At 46.9% G+C, this 12,687-nt stretch overlaps 1 protein-coding gene across 5 annotated transcripts in view; it reads left to right on the top strand.

The window, feature by feature from the left end:
* The window catches only part of SLC5A9 (solute carrier family 5 member 9), a 43,949-nt gene that overhangs the window by 12,421 nt on the left and 18,841 nt on the right, over positions 1-12,687 (top strand). For 4 of the 5 annotated variants that reach the window (XM_050961704.1, XM_050961702.1, XM_050961705.1 and 1 more), the window contains exons 5-12: positions 1,073-1,177; positions 3,465-3,629; positions 6,693-6,798; positions 7,592-7,672; positions 8,493-8,698; positions 9,724-9,859; positions 11,620-11,727; positions 12,338-12,488. In XM_050961704.1, the coding sequence (XP_050817661.1) occupies positions 1,073-1,177; positions 3,465-3,629; positions 6,693-6,798; positions 7,592-7,672; positions 8,493-8,698; positions 9,724-9,859; positions 11,620-11,727; positions 12,338-12,488 (1,058 nt within the window). The remainder of the gene's footprint in view (positions 1-1,072; positions 1,178-3,464; positions 3,630-6,692; positions 6,799-7,591; positions 7,673-8,492; positions 8,699-9,723; positions 9,860-11,619; positions 11,728-12,337; positions 12,489-12,687) is intronic. The other variant, XM_050961706.1, reaches the window with a different exon arrangement.

Genomic DNA, 12,687 nt, shown 5'->3' with positions numbered 1-12,687 from the left:
ATGGGCTGCAGCTTTCCCAGGCTCACACGTTCTTTAAGATACATGCAACATTCTTTCCATGCAAGTATTTCTTGAACAGCTCAAGGTCCAGGCTTGGAGTGTAAATATTTGCCTATAGAAAGGCACTGAATTCTCTCAGGTTATAAATGCAAAAGTCCTTTTTTCCTTTTTGCTTGTCTTTACTTCCTGGCTACCCCAGAGGGAATACTGGCATGATAACTACTCATGGAACAATTGTCCCCATTGAAATCAGTGGGAATTTTGCCGTTCACTTCGGTGTAGACAGGATTTCACCTCCATTCCTACTTGCTCAGAAGTCAATTTGAGTTTTCCTGAGGAAAAACTAGGCCCAGATGATCCTCAGCTGCCCCATAGATGGAGCGCACACTCTGGTTGAGGCTCCTTGCCATTCCTTCAACCAGCTCCTTGGTGCCATCTCCTCCTTTCCCCCATCCTGGACCCTGCAATGGCCTCTGCGTGGGTTTGGGGGCCATGCAGGGACAGGGTGGAGATGGAGGGGACCTGTGGAGAGGTTACACATAATGTCATCCCTCCAGCCCGTTGGAGTTTAAGGCTGAAGCTGTGTCTTTGCACTTCATGGACTAGCCGTAGATTGGAATAAGCCATAAAGAGGATCTGAAATAATTTACATATTTACAATACATAAATATAAAAGGAAACAAGTGCTTGTTTCAAACAGGCCCCATCCTGAATCTGTGCTTGGAGCGTATCCATCTATTTTCCTATGTAACTGCTATGGTATCTCTCACTGGCGTATCTGAGCCCCTCAGAATTCATGAAGACAGCTCCGCAGCGGTGTCTGTCAAAGGGAAATCTCCTGCTGAAGTCAATAACTGAATGAAAACTGACCGGACGAGGGCCGGCACCAGGGGGCAGACTCACATAGGTTAGATTACTTTAATAAGTCAAAACACGGTATCCTTTAAAAAAAAATCCACCAGACAACAGCCTTGGACATGACAGCAGGACAGGCCATAGGGAAGCGCTTTATGTTGCTTAGAAACTACTTGCAATGGCTCTCTACATTCTCTTTCTGTGCCGTGTGTTTCAGATTGGAGCCTCCTTGATGTCAAGCAATGTGGGCAGCGGCTTGTTCATCGGCCTAGCAGGCACAGGAGCAGCTGGGGGCCTCGCCGTCGGCGGCTTTGAGTGGAATGTAAGAATCCAGGCTGCCCTGGGGTTACAGTTTACAAGGGACGGGGTGTGGGTTCCATGACTCTGTTATTAACAGTATTGTCCACCCCCTAGTGCTCACAACTCCTGAATCAGGCCCCCTAAAAATCATGAGATTGTCTTGAAAATCATAAGATTTAAAATATGTACATGTGATGGTTCTTTTTCTTTACCTGTTGCTTACTGGACCTTCAGGGAGCTCCCAGGTCACATTTTTAGACTGTGCTCTGCAGCCACAAAGATTAGAAGCTGTGTTTTTAGAAAATAAAAGTTGAGATTTTCACATAGGAACAGGATTCCAGGACCTGGGGCTTTAGGGAAAACAACACATCTTGGAAAAGTAGGGTTGCCAACATTGTATTTCAGAATAAGTGTTCTTAGCACCCTGTTTCCACCCTTCCTCTTGATATTAGTTATTGTTATTTTAATTAATAATAAACAGTACTTGCCTACATTTGCCAAGGGTATTTATTCCTGCTTTTTGCAGTGCTCAGCAACTCCTGATCTTGTACAGAGATGAAAAAATAAGGGACATCCCTTGTAATAAGGTAGTAGTTCTCAACCAGGTGTCCAGGGCCCCCTGGGGGGGCATGAGCAGGTTTTAGGGGGCTGCCAGGCAGGGCCGGGATTAGACTCACTGGGGCCCAGGGCAGAAAGCAAAAGCCCCAAGATACAGGGCTGGGTCCCCGCTGAAGTCCGGGGCTTCTCAAAGCCTGAGCATCTTAGTTTCATGGGGCCCCCTGTGGTGTGGGGCCTCAGGCAATTGCCCTGCTTGCTAACCCAGAACGCTGGCCCTGGCTTGTATATGCAGAAAAACAGTTGTGGCACAGGTGAGCTGTGGACTTTTAATAGCATGTTGTGAGGGGGCTCAGAAAGAAAAAGGTTGCGAACCCCTGTAATAAAGGACTGTGGGCAACCCTACACACAAGACTCACCGTAAAGCCACAAGAGCTAGCAACACTGTAATAACATTTCAGGTTCCAAAATGTGTGTTTCTGTGTTCAACAACTTGGTGTGAATTGGGGCCTATTGAAATCAGTTGGAGGTTAGCCGCTGACCCTGCTAAGAGCATGAACGCTAGGTGTAGCACGCACAACTCAAGAGGAATTACTAGCTGCACTGGGTGTAAGTGAGTCTGGTGCTAGTTTTCCTGCAATACACATCCATCGGATAACTCAAAATCTCTGCTGTTCCATTCTAAGACCTCCCTTGAGTGGAGCCGGGTAATGGTGCCAATTTATCCCCAAGGGGCAAGTAGGAATCCATCCAAGATCAAATTTCTTGCATATATTTTCACTGCAGCTGGTATTTTCAAGGTGCCTACGGGAGTTGAGATTTGGGTCCCGTTGCCAATTCCAATTTGCACCAACAAGCCCTTTCAGCAGAACAGGGAGCCTATGTGTAGCCCGTGAGCCATCAGACATATTGAGATATTTTGATGATCACGGAGAGCAAACGTGACTCCATCAGTTTTAACATCTCCATTTTGGCCTGGGCTGGATTTTGGAGCGGCAGAGTGTGATGGGAGAGAGAACTTAAAACTCCTAAAAGACACTTCATGCAAAACAAACGATCCATTTCATGCTGGATCTGCATTGCCACTTGTTTTACCATGTGCAGGTGCAAATCCAGTTCAATCACACAGGAAGTTGTCCAAAAGTCCATCAGAGTCTTCCTGTTGCTTCTATTTCTGCTGCGCAGAGAGATTCTGTTCATTCAGCATCCTCAGCTGCTAACCTAGTCATACTGTCCTGCAAAAATCATGAGATACTCGAAGGCTTCTCCAGAGCCAAGAGCCTGAAGGTCAGTTAGACCCTGATCCTCAAAGGTATTTAGGCTCCTAACTTCCTGGGCTTTAGATCCTTGGCACGAATGGCAATGCCGCTGGTACCAAAGGTCACCAAATACTACATCTCCTTTTATAGATCTAGTGCAATGAAGTGGAATCTTGCCAAGGAGGCAAGGAAGTGGAACAGGATCTGACATCCTATAAAAAAGAGAGAGATGAGAGATCTCCACAGGCTTGTCACTGTACTGACAACCGTGTTCATCCTGTTCTCATTCACCCATCTACCACCTGGTCTTCCAACCATAACCCCCAAGTCCCAGGATTTTCCTGTCTGTATGGCAGAGCAATACTCTGCTTTAGAGATCCCATATTCCCATGCTATCTGACACTGTCCATGGCATGTACAGAGAATTTCCATTGTGCAGAGTCTATCGCATGTTTTTAATTGTGGCCTTTTCTTTTCCTTCCTCCCAATTGCCAGGCTACCTGGGCATTGCTGGCCCTCGGCTGGATTTTTGTGCCTGTTTACATTGCTGCAGGAGTTGTCACAATGCCTGAGTACCTGAAGAAGAGATTTGGAGGACAGAGGATTCAAATCTACATGTCCGTACTGTCCCTCATTCTCTATATTTTCACCAAGATATCAGTATGTATCCCATTGGAAAGCAACATTGTGTCTACACAATGTAGACTGATGCAGAGTAATCACTCTGTGAACCTTACAGTAACATGACAAATAATTAAGGAACACATTATGCACCATAAATGCCCTCTTGCCTCCCCCTACTCCTCTCCATATATCAGACAAGTTCTTCAGCTGGTGTAAACTGGCTTAGCTCCATTGACTTCCATGTACAGCATCTAATGATCTGATCCATTGCATCTCGTGTTGATTAAATTCTTTGCAAAAATAATCTTAGCATAATAGCATTTCTATTATTATTTTCTTTACTGAAATTTCTAATTTTAAGAATTGTATTTTAAGGAAACAACTAGTGTTATCGCTAGTCCCTCCACCTTCACAAATTGCTTCTATTGTTTCAATCTGTAAGATGAATGGGAAATGTATTCTACCTTAAGGCAAAGCATAGCGTTCTTAAAGCATTGTTAGTTGCAAGCCAGTAGCATTATATGGCACATGAAGAAATGTCAGCTTCTGATGATTTGAATGCTGCAAAGAAAGGAGCATATTATCTGCTCAGTGTATTAATGGGAGTTACCTGTGCTCCCAGAGGGAGAATTATAGTGCAAAGTCTTAGGCACAGAAGATATTCATTAACCAGGGGACTAACTAGTTCAAAGGACTGATCATAGAATCATAGAATATCAGGGTTGGAAGGGACCTCAGGAGGTCATCTAGTCCAACCCCCTGCTCAGAGCAGGACCAATTCCCAGCTAAATCATCCCAGCCAGGGCTTTGTCAAGACTGGCCTTAAAAACCTCTAAGGAAGGAGATTCCACCACCTCCCTAAGTAACTCATTCCAGTGCTTCATCACCCTCCTAGTGAAATAGTTTTTTCCTAATATCCAACCTAAGCCTCCCCCACTGCAACTTGATAATGGGAACTACAGCCTTTTGTCTCTAAGCCAATATCTCTAAGGACTGGTCTACACTGAGGAGGTGAGGGGAGATCGATCTAAGATACGCAACTTCACGTAGCTGAAGTCGAAGTATCTTAGTTCGACTTACCTGGCCGTCCTCACGGCGGCAAGTCGACTGCCGTGGCTCCCCCGTTGACTCCGCTTACTCCTCCTGCCGAGGTGGAGTACGGGCGTCAATTCGGGGATCGATTTATCTCGTCTAGATGAGATGCGATAAATTGATCCCCGACAGATCAATTACTACCCGCTGATCCGGCGGGTAGTGTAGATGTGGCCGAAATTTACTTCCAGCCCACATCTGTAGTGACTAAGACCTGGATCCTCACAGATCCTTCCGCCAGTGGAAGTTTGGAGCCTGAATACCTTTGAGAATCTGGGCCCAAATGCCCTTCTGGCATGATGACCTCTGGTCAGCTTCTGAAAGGAGTTGCTGGCACAGGAGGGTACCAGATATTGGGAGGGAGGGAGCCTACAGCTACTCAAGACTCAGCACAGCTACAAGGTGTCTCTTGGGGAAGCAGTATTTTTCAGTGCATTTCAGTTCAGTGGTCTGTGCTTACTATTCACTGCTTATTCTCAGCGACCTCTCTTCTCAGGCTAATTCATATGTGTCTGACAGGTGTCTCTGGTTTAGCTTATTGGCCTCGGAGGTGTTTTCTCTAAGGTAACACCTTTGTTTTCAGAGTGCGTATTTAATGGCTGGCTTGACAGCAGGAGGTTTGGTTATGAGGGGGATTTTTCACGCGGCAGTTCCTGCTGGAAAGTAGGTTAATAACTTTGCTGCTCAGTTTCATAATCCTCCTGCTTGCCAGGAAGAGCGGAGAGCTGAGTGAGTGATGGGGTCAAAGTGTGTGGATGCAGTTCTCTTTATATTTCCTGCTGGGAAGACAAAGCTCATACTCCTTTATGTACAGGAGGCTCTTCACTCCCCCTGCCCAACCCCCCGGGCTGTAAAGATCACGAGGTCTAACGGAAGCTGGATTTTAGGGAGATGATTTGGGGGCAGAGAGGAGCACTCTCTTTACCACTCCATTCTGTCTCGCTTTCTCGTGGACGGTGTCTGCATCTTTCCACATCCCAGATTTACAGATTTCTTTTGGGTTGATTAATACAGAACGAAACCTCCTCACTTGTTATGTGCCACCTTCTGTATTTACAATGCATCCATCTCAATTTTAATGCTGCTATTTTTTCAGTATGGCCTCGTTTACTATCCCCCTCAACCAAGTAAAACCCAGGGAACTTCTGCAGCTCTAGGTCAGATCTCCAACCTGCATAAATAGACTAATGTCATTGAAGTTGTTAGAGCAACCCTGATCTGCACCAGTGAGGAGCTGGCTAGGGTCCATTTTTAGATAGCCAGGTGGAAGCACAAGACATTGGCCACTCACTCATGGTCTTTCCAGCTGATATTCCATCACTCTGACCATTAGGCCATGTAGTATCTGAAGCCCAGGGTGACACCAAGATGTTCTGTTTTAACAGATGCCAATGACCCCACCTACTAGAAAAGTGAGCTCGAACTAACCATTCACAACACCCACAGTGCTTGGGACCCTCCCTTGTTTCCCAGTCACTCATGCTCTTGTCTGTGCATTCATCTCATTCCTCTTTCCAATGTCAGGAGCCTTTTCCCACTGAGAGCACTGGGAGTTCTGACCCTGTCTGAATGAGGTGTCAATCACTTACATCCCTGGCAGGCTGCTCTAAGCTGTGCTGTAATGGCTTTTGCGAGCTACTGCAGGGATATAGAGTTGCTGAGGGACAGGCCTACCTGATCTCACCCTGGAAACCCCACCCCCACCCCACGCTAGGGATATTAACCTGATAGGGAGGGTTTATGCGTGTCTGGGGCCTGGCACATGTGGTGAGCCACAGTGCAACACCAAATCAGGCCCCATGCCCTTCACAGCCCAGTGCACCTTTTTGATCCTGTTGTGTCTGTCCTTTTCCCTTCTGTCTCCCCCTCCCTCGCTTTCATAGCATCCTCCCTTCTGGTTGCCCATCCAATGGGTTTTGAGCCTTCCAGTGGGCTGAAGATTATGTCAGAGACATGCTAATAAATGCAACCCACTAGAGACTCAAATTCTCCTTGCTCTTATTCCAGACAGATATTTTCTCTGGAGCGCTCTTCATCCAAGTCTCCCTGGGCTGGAACCTTTACCTGTCCACCGTGATCTTGCTAACCGTGACAGCTGTCTACACTATAGCTGGTAATGATACTGCCTTAAAAGCAGCACACTAATTTGGAGTCTGGCAAAGACTCGCTTCCCCCAATGCATTTTATTTAGCTGCATTCTGGGCCCAGGCCAAAGCTCATTGAAGTTAAGGGAAAGAATTCCATTGACTTTGACCTTCGAATCAGGCTCCTTAGTAATGGAGCATCTGAGCAAAATACAAGGTGGGACAGATAGTTAAGCATAAGGGTTTCACGCGTGCTGTAGGACATTTTGAGTGGCCCATTCCATAATGCAATCTACTTCTCTGGTAGAGTGCCCTTGTTTAGAGAAGGTGGTTTAAGCAGGTTTTGGTATATATCCTGAATTTTCTCTTTAGCGCAAATGCTGTGATAGCTGAGTGCCTGGCTGTAGACAACAGATTGATTGGCTTGTCTGGGGTGGTTGCTGGATCTGTGGAGGTAACCATGGGGATCTGTGGGTTTTTGGTATATAGTCTTTTGTAGGGTTCCACTTTTGACTAAACATGGACTTAACAGAGAGACTAGTTGTATGGCTTTTTACAACAATTTGTAACTCACCCTACTGCCTGGTAACCCTGAAGTGCCCACTTCATTTTAAGCAGTTTTCTATGGCACGTGTGAAACCTTTATGCTTAACAATCTGTCCCACCTTGTATTTAGCTTGGACTCTCTGGTTACCTTCTCCAGACCTGAGGAAGGGCTCTGAGAAGCTCGGAACCTTGTCCCTTCCACCAACAGAAGTTGGATGGATATTACCTCACCCATTTGGCTCACTCTTACTCTGTGGTTTGCCGTTCCTCCTACAGGTGGTTTAACTGCTGTGATGTACACAGATGTGCTGCAGACTGTGATCATGGTACTTGGGGCTTCGGTTCTTGCCTTTATAGGTAAGAGGAACAAGGGACTGTGTTACCTACAATCTGAGTCAAACAAGGTTCGAGATGTTGAGCAGTTGGAGCATTTTTTCCCTCTTTCAACAGAGGACCATAATTTAATATTAATAACAGGATTCACAGCTATATTTGGCACCTGTCCCCATAAGCCAAGCTAGTTCCCCTCTTCCTTGTTTATTCCAAAGTGCTTATTTTAGTTGTGCAAGGTGTAGAATGCCTTTTGCTCCCTTTGGGAGTTGATGGAGCAGCTTGCTGGATCAGCTCCTAAGAGTCAAACTCTGCTCTTGAGCCCATAACTCCTCTGAGTTTCAGCCACCTCTACTGCTTTCCTCCAGTGTAGATACTCTGGATTTACAAGGGAATCATTGGGAACAAAAACGGACTCTTAGCACTTTGCTCTAAGCCTGCCTGCCAAACAGTAACCCAAATGCTGTCTCCTGTGGTTTCATGTTTTCCTGCCGAGGCTCTTCCAGAAGGTTTTTATTAGTGACTCTGGGTTCTAGTGGCACTTTCTTGCCATGAACCAGAACTCTGGTAATGATGCCACTGCTAAGGGAATTCTGTGGTGCTGGTGCTGTCTCACCCAGAATGCATTGCTAGGTGCAGAATTACATAGATCCCATTAGCATCCCAGCGTTTCTGGGTGCAGACCTGCTACCCTCAGCACACACACCAACTGGGCCACCAAAATCTAGGTGAGAGGACAGCAAGGAAGAGAGGAGGGGGGAAAAAAGCAAGAAGGAGAGAGAACCAGATGGATGAATGACCTTGTAGCAGGGCATCAAACCTAAACCACTGGCTGCTTCCTTCTCAGGGTTTGAAAAAGTCGGCTGGTTTGAAGGACTTAAAGAGAAATACAACACCATGATACCCAGTGTCATAGTCCCAAACACCACCTGTCACCTCCCACGCGCTGATGCCTTCCACATGCTCAGGAACCCTGTCACTGGGGACATTCCTTGGCCTGGCCTTATCTTTGGCCTCTCTGTGCTGGCTACTTGGTGTTGGTGCACTGATCAGGTAAAGTCTCTTTTCTCTTTCTCTCTCTCTCCTTCCACCTTTTATCTCAGGATCTTCCTTTCCAGGCTGCTGCACTGTTAGCAGAGTCAGTGAAATGATGAATGTGTGTGTCCATCTGTCTGTCTTTGGGGGGCCACCGCCTCTGCTGACTGGAGCAGACCAGACCTGCTCATTCTTTCCACAGCTCCTGTTGCAGTTCAAAGCTTCTGAGTATTGGGAGTGGGGGGCTTGTTTTGATAGTAGGGAGCAGCAAGGTGTGATGTTTTCCTCTATGTGCATAGCTGGCTGGTGAGCAAGTGGGGTCTCTTTATGAAGGTAGGCAGTTCTGAAGCCTCGTTCTGAAAGCCAGGAGGTCTGTGTTCTGTTCCCGGCTCGGCCAATGATATGGCACATGACTCTGTGCAAGTCGCTTAAATCTCATCTATAACCCACTTTTTTTTGCACACAAGGTGCGGTGGAAGCCCCAAGTATTGCACATCACCGCCAATGTGCAGCCCTTCATCTGGTCACCAACTAGGAGCCTAGTGTGAAATGTACTGAGCAAATACAAAAAGCTAGGGTGGGCTCAGAGCACAGACAAATGGGCCTCTTCTTTCGCCAGCCCGGCTCTCAGTGTTCAAAGGTGGGAAATTCAGGTCTGCTCACCGCAATCCAGTGGGGGATTTTTAACAAAATGCCTTGTTCTTTTTCATTCTCTGCTCTGAGCTCTTGTCCATGGTGCTGAGTGCATTGTTGAGCAGTGGCTGCGTTTCACCCTAGAGGTGGCTGCATTGCAGTAGTGGGTGAAGTGATGCCTGTAAAGGGCAAGAGAAAATTTCCTCACTGCAGTCAGACCCTCGCTGGTGTCAGCAAGAGTGAACCATGCAACAGAGATCTGCAGTGCAGATCAGAGAGGAGAATTTTATCATTGGCTTGCAAAGTGCTTTGGGATCCATTGAGATGAAAGTATCCTGCATTAGATGATGAGTCTGTTTTCTCTCTGCAGGTTTTTCTTTTAACTCTTTCCCTTTTTATACTGACTGCAGGTTATAGTCCAAAGGTCTCTCTCTGCCAAGAACCTCTCCCATGCCAAGGGTGGATCGGTGCTGGGGGGTTATTTGAAAATGCTCTCTATGTTTTTCATTGTCATGCCTGGTATGATCAGCAGAGCTCTTTACCCAGGTAAGCTGTTGTGCCTTACAGTTGGACTGTCGTGGATTGTGAATACAATTTCCTTGTGTCAGTGCAGACCTGCCAGAGCTCATCACTCTCGCTGCAGGGTTTATCTCCATACAGAGCTACTGGCAATTCAGATGGAGCTTCCCAGCCCCTGACTCCACTTCCAGGTTTGAGGTGCTGCTTTAGGACATCTGTGGCAGAAACCATTGGGACAGTTGCAAGGGATAGGTGTCAGCATATCATCTTGTAAACACTTCATGTATCTAATAGACAAAAGGGAGTAGGCTAGAGAGAAACATGGAGTCGTAGGGTATGTTTAGACTGCACCCTAAGCCCAGGCTCTGACTCAGGTTTGAGCCCAACCTTCCCTTCCATCCACACACAAATCTGTCTGACTCAGGTCAGCAAGTACTCAAGACCCGGGTCCTATAAACTTGCTAGGTGGGTGGATCAGAGCCCAAATCCTGCCGTGACTTGGGTCCCAGCCCTGTCATTTTGCAGTGTGGCAGCAGGTCAAGCCACAAACCCAAGCCAGAAGGTCTGCATAGTGCATTATGGACATGTCAGCACACCCAGCAACGGTAAGCCCAGGTTTACAATGCAGTGTGTGTGCTCTAGCATGGGCTTGGAAACACCGAGTCCACAAGCCCAGATCCCACAGACCTGAGTTTACAGTGCAGTATAGACAGACCCATACAGACGCGAGGGACGGGTCTTTTGAGTCAGACATGGAATCTGGTTTGTTCCGTTATGACACTGATGTAATAGTAAAAATATTTCACCTGAGACACCCCTCTTCCCGCAACTTTGTCACGGGTTCTGCACAGAGCTGGCTTTATGAAGGGCGGGGCCCAATTTGAATACCTGGTGGTGGTCCGGGACTTTGGCAGCAGGGGGGTCCGCTCTGGGTCTTCCATGGCATCGAAGGACCACCCGCCGCCAAAATGCCACCGAAGACCCCTGGAGCGGGGCCCCTGCCACTGAAATGCCACCAAAGCCCCAGACTGCTGCCGGGTATTCAAATCATAAAGCCGGACTGCGGCCGAGTAAGTAAACAAAAAAAATTTAAAAGGTGCCTAAGGCACGGGGCTCTAGTGTGGGGCCCTCTTAGGCACAGGGCCTGATTCAGGTGAATTGGGCTAATGGGCCTAAAGCCGGCCCTGGTTCTGCACAGCAGGCAACTGCCAGGCTGAGAGTCTGCTTGTGGAAAGAAGCAAGATCTCCTCTCCTCTCCGCCACCCAGAGCAAGCTGGGTTAGACCCAGCTGAGTCCTCAGATTCTCACTGTTGCTTCGGATCGGATTGCAGGGGGAGACAAGCAGGGCTGCAGTGCTTGTTTCCCCTGTCCCCCTCTAGTGATGGCTGGGCCACATAGGGAGATGGGTGAGCCTGCTGCAGCTTTAGCTAACAGCACTGGCTCTTTTAGCATAGGCAGTCAAGACTCATGTGCTCAGAACCTGAGGTCCCAGGTTCAGCCCCAGCTGCCACTGACCCATCTAAGGGTGAAGCGTTCCATCTGCTCTGAACCAAGTTTGCAGTGTGTCATCACGAGGCTCCACCTTTATTTGCAGACCCAAAATGTTCTTTGGCTCCCATTGCGATAGCTTGGAAAACTGTGTTCCTGCTGTTTTACTGCCTTATATTAAATATATAAGAGATCAAGAATCAGTTCCTTTAAGACAGTTTCCAATAGCTGGAGTAGATACGCCACAAAGGAGGTTTAAGCTGGCTGGTTCGGTTTCTAATCTTTCCTCTCTGCTACAGATGAAGTGGGATGTGTGGACCCAAAAGTCTGTGAAACCGTCTGCGGAGCTAAAGTGGGTTGTTCTAACATTGCCTATCCTAAGCTTGTAATGGGACTCATGCCTGTAGGTGAGATAGCTGTATTCTTAGGGGTGTGGGCTTGTACTAGCACTGAACAGCTGTGTCCTCAGAATGGAGTGGCCTTTGGAGCTATCCATGTGAGGAACTAATGTCCTGCAACTATCAGTTGGATTGGTAAACAAATTAAAAGATAGCAAAGTTTTCCTTCCATTATGTAGCAGGCAAGCGTGTGTGTGTTTGACAAAGAGATGGATAAATAGAAGTAGCCGCACTGAATGGAAAACAATAAAGTATTTGCTATCGCAAAATATCAAAAGAACCAAAAAGCCCAACATGTTTTTCCAAAAATGTTATGGAAATTTTCCAGTTTTTTTAGCCAAAGTTTTTAGTTTTCATGTTTTTAATTGAAACAATAAAATTCTAAAGAAAAAAAAATGTTCCTGGAGAATTTTTATTTTGAAAAAAGGACATTTTTTAGGGGACGGGGAGGTAAGAATTTGACCTTAAATGTTGACTGGCTCTAAAAAGTCGAGATGGACCCAGACGAGAGCTGCAGATCCAAAGAGCTCTCTGGACTCTGTTTATGTTCATATACAGCACCTGATGCAAGAGCTAAAAGACCAATAATCTGAACCAAATTTTCCTGCTGGTTTCCCAGGACTCCGGGGTTTGATGATAGCTGTGATGATGGCAGCCCTGATGAGTTCCCTCACCTCGATCTTCAACAGCAGCAGTACGCTCTTCGCCATAGATATCTGGCAGCGGCTCCGCAAGAAAGCCACAGAGCAGGAGCTCATGATTGTTGGCAGGTCCTCTCACTTCCTTATGGCTTCACTGAGCGTTTTGGGCTGAGACTATTTGTTGTTGTTATTTTGATGGCAGGTCTTAAACGCTCCAAAATGTCCTTCTGGACTCTAACATTCATAGATTCCAAGGCCAGGAGGAACCACTGTGAGCATTTCATCTGATCTCAGAGAACTGCCCTGAATCAATTCTTGTTTGAACTAG

This window comes from Gopherus flavomarginatus, chromosome 7 (genome assembly GCF_025201925.1).
Source record: "Gopherus flavomarginatus isolate rGopFla2 chromosome 7, rGopFla2.mat.asm, whole genome shotgun sequence".
Lineage (NCBI taxonomy): Eukaryota > Metazoa > Chordata > Testudines > Testudinidae > Gopherus > Gopherus flavomarginatus.
Note: the sequence above shows the minus strand (reverse complement) of the source record. Positions and strands in the feature narration are given on the sequence as shown.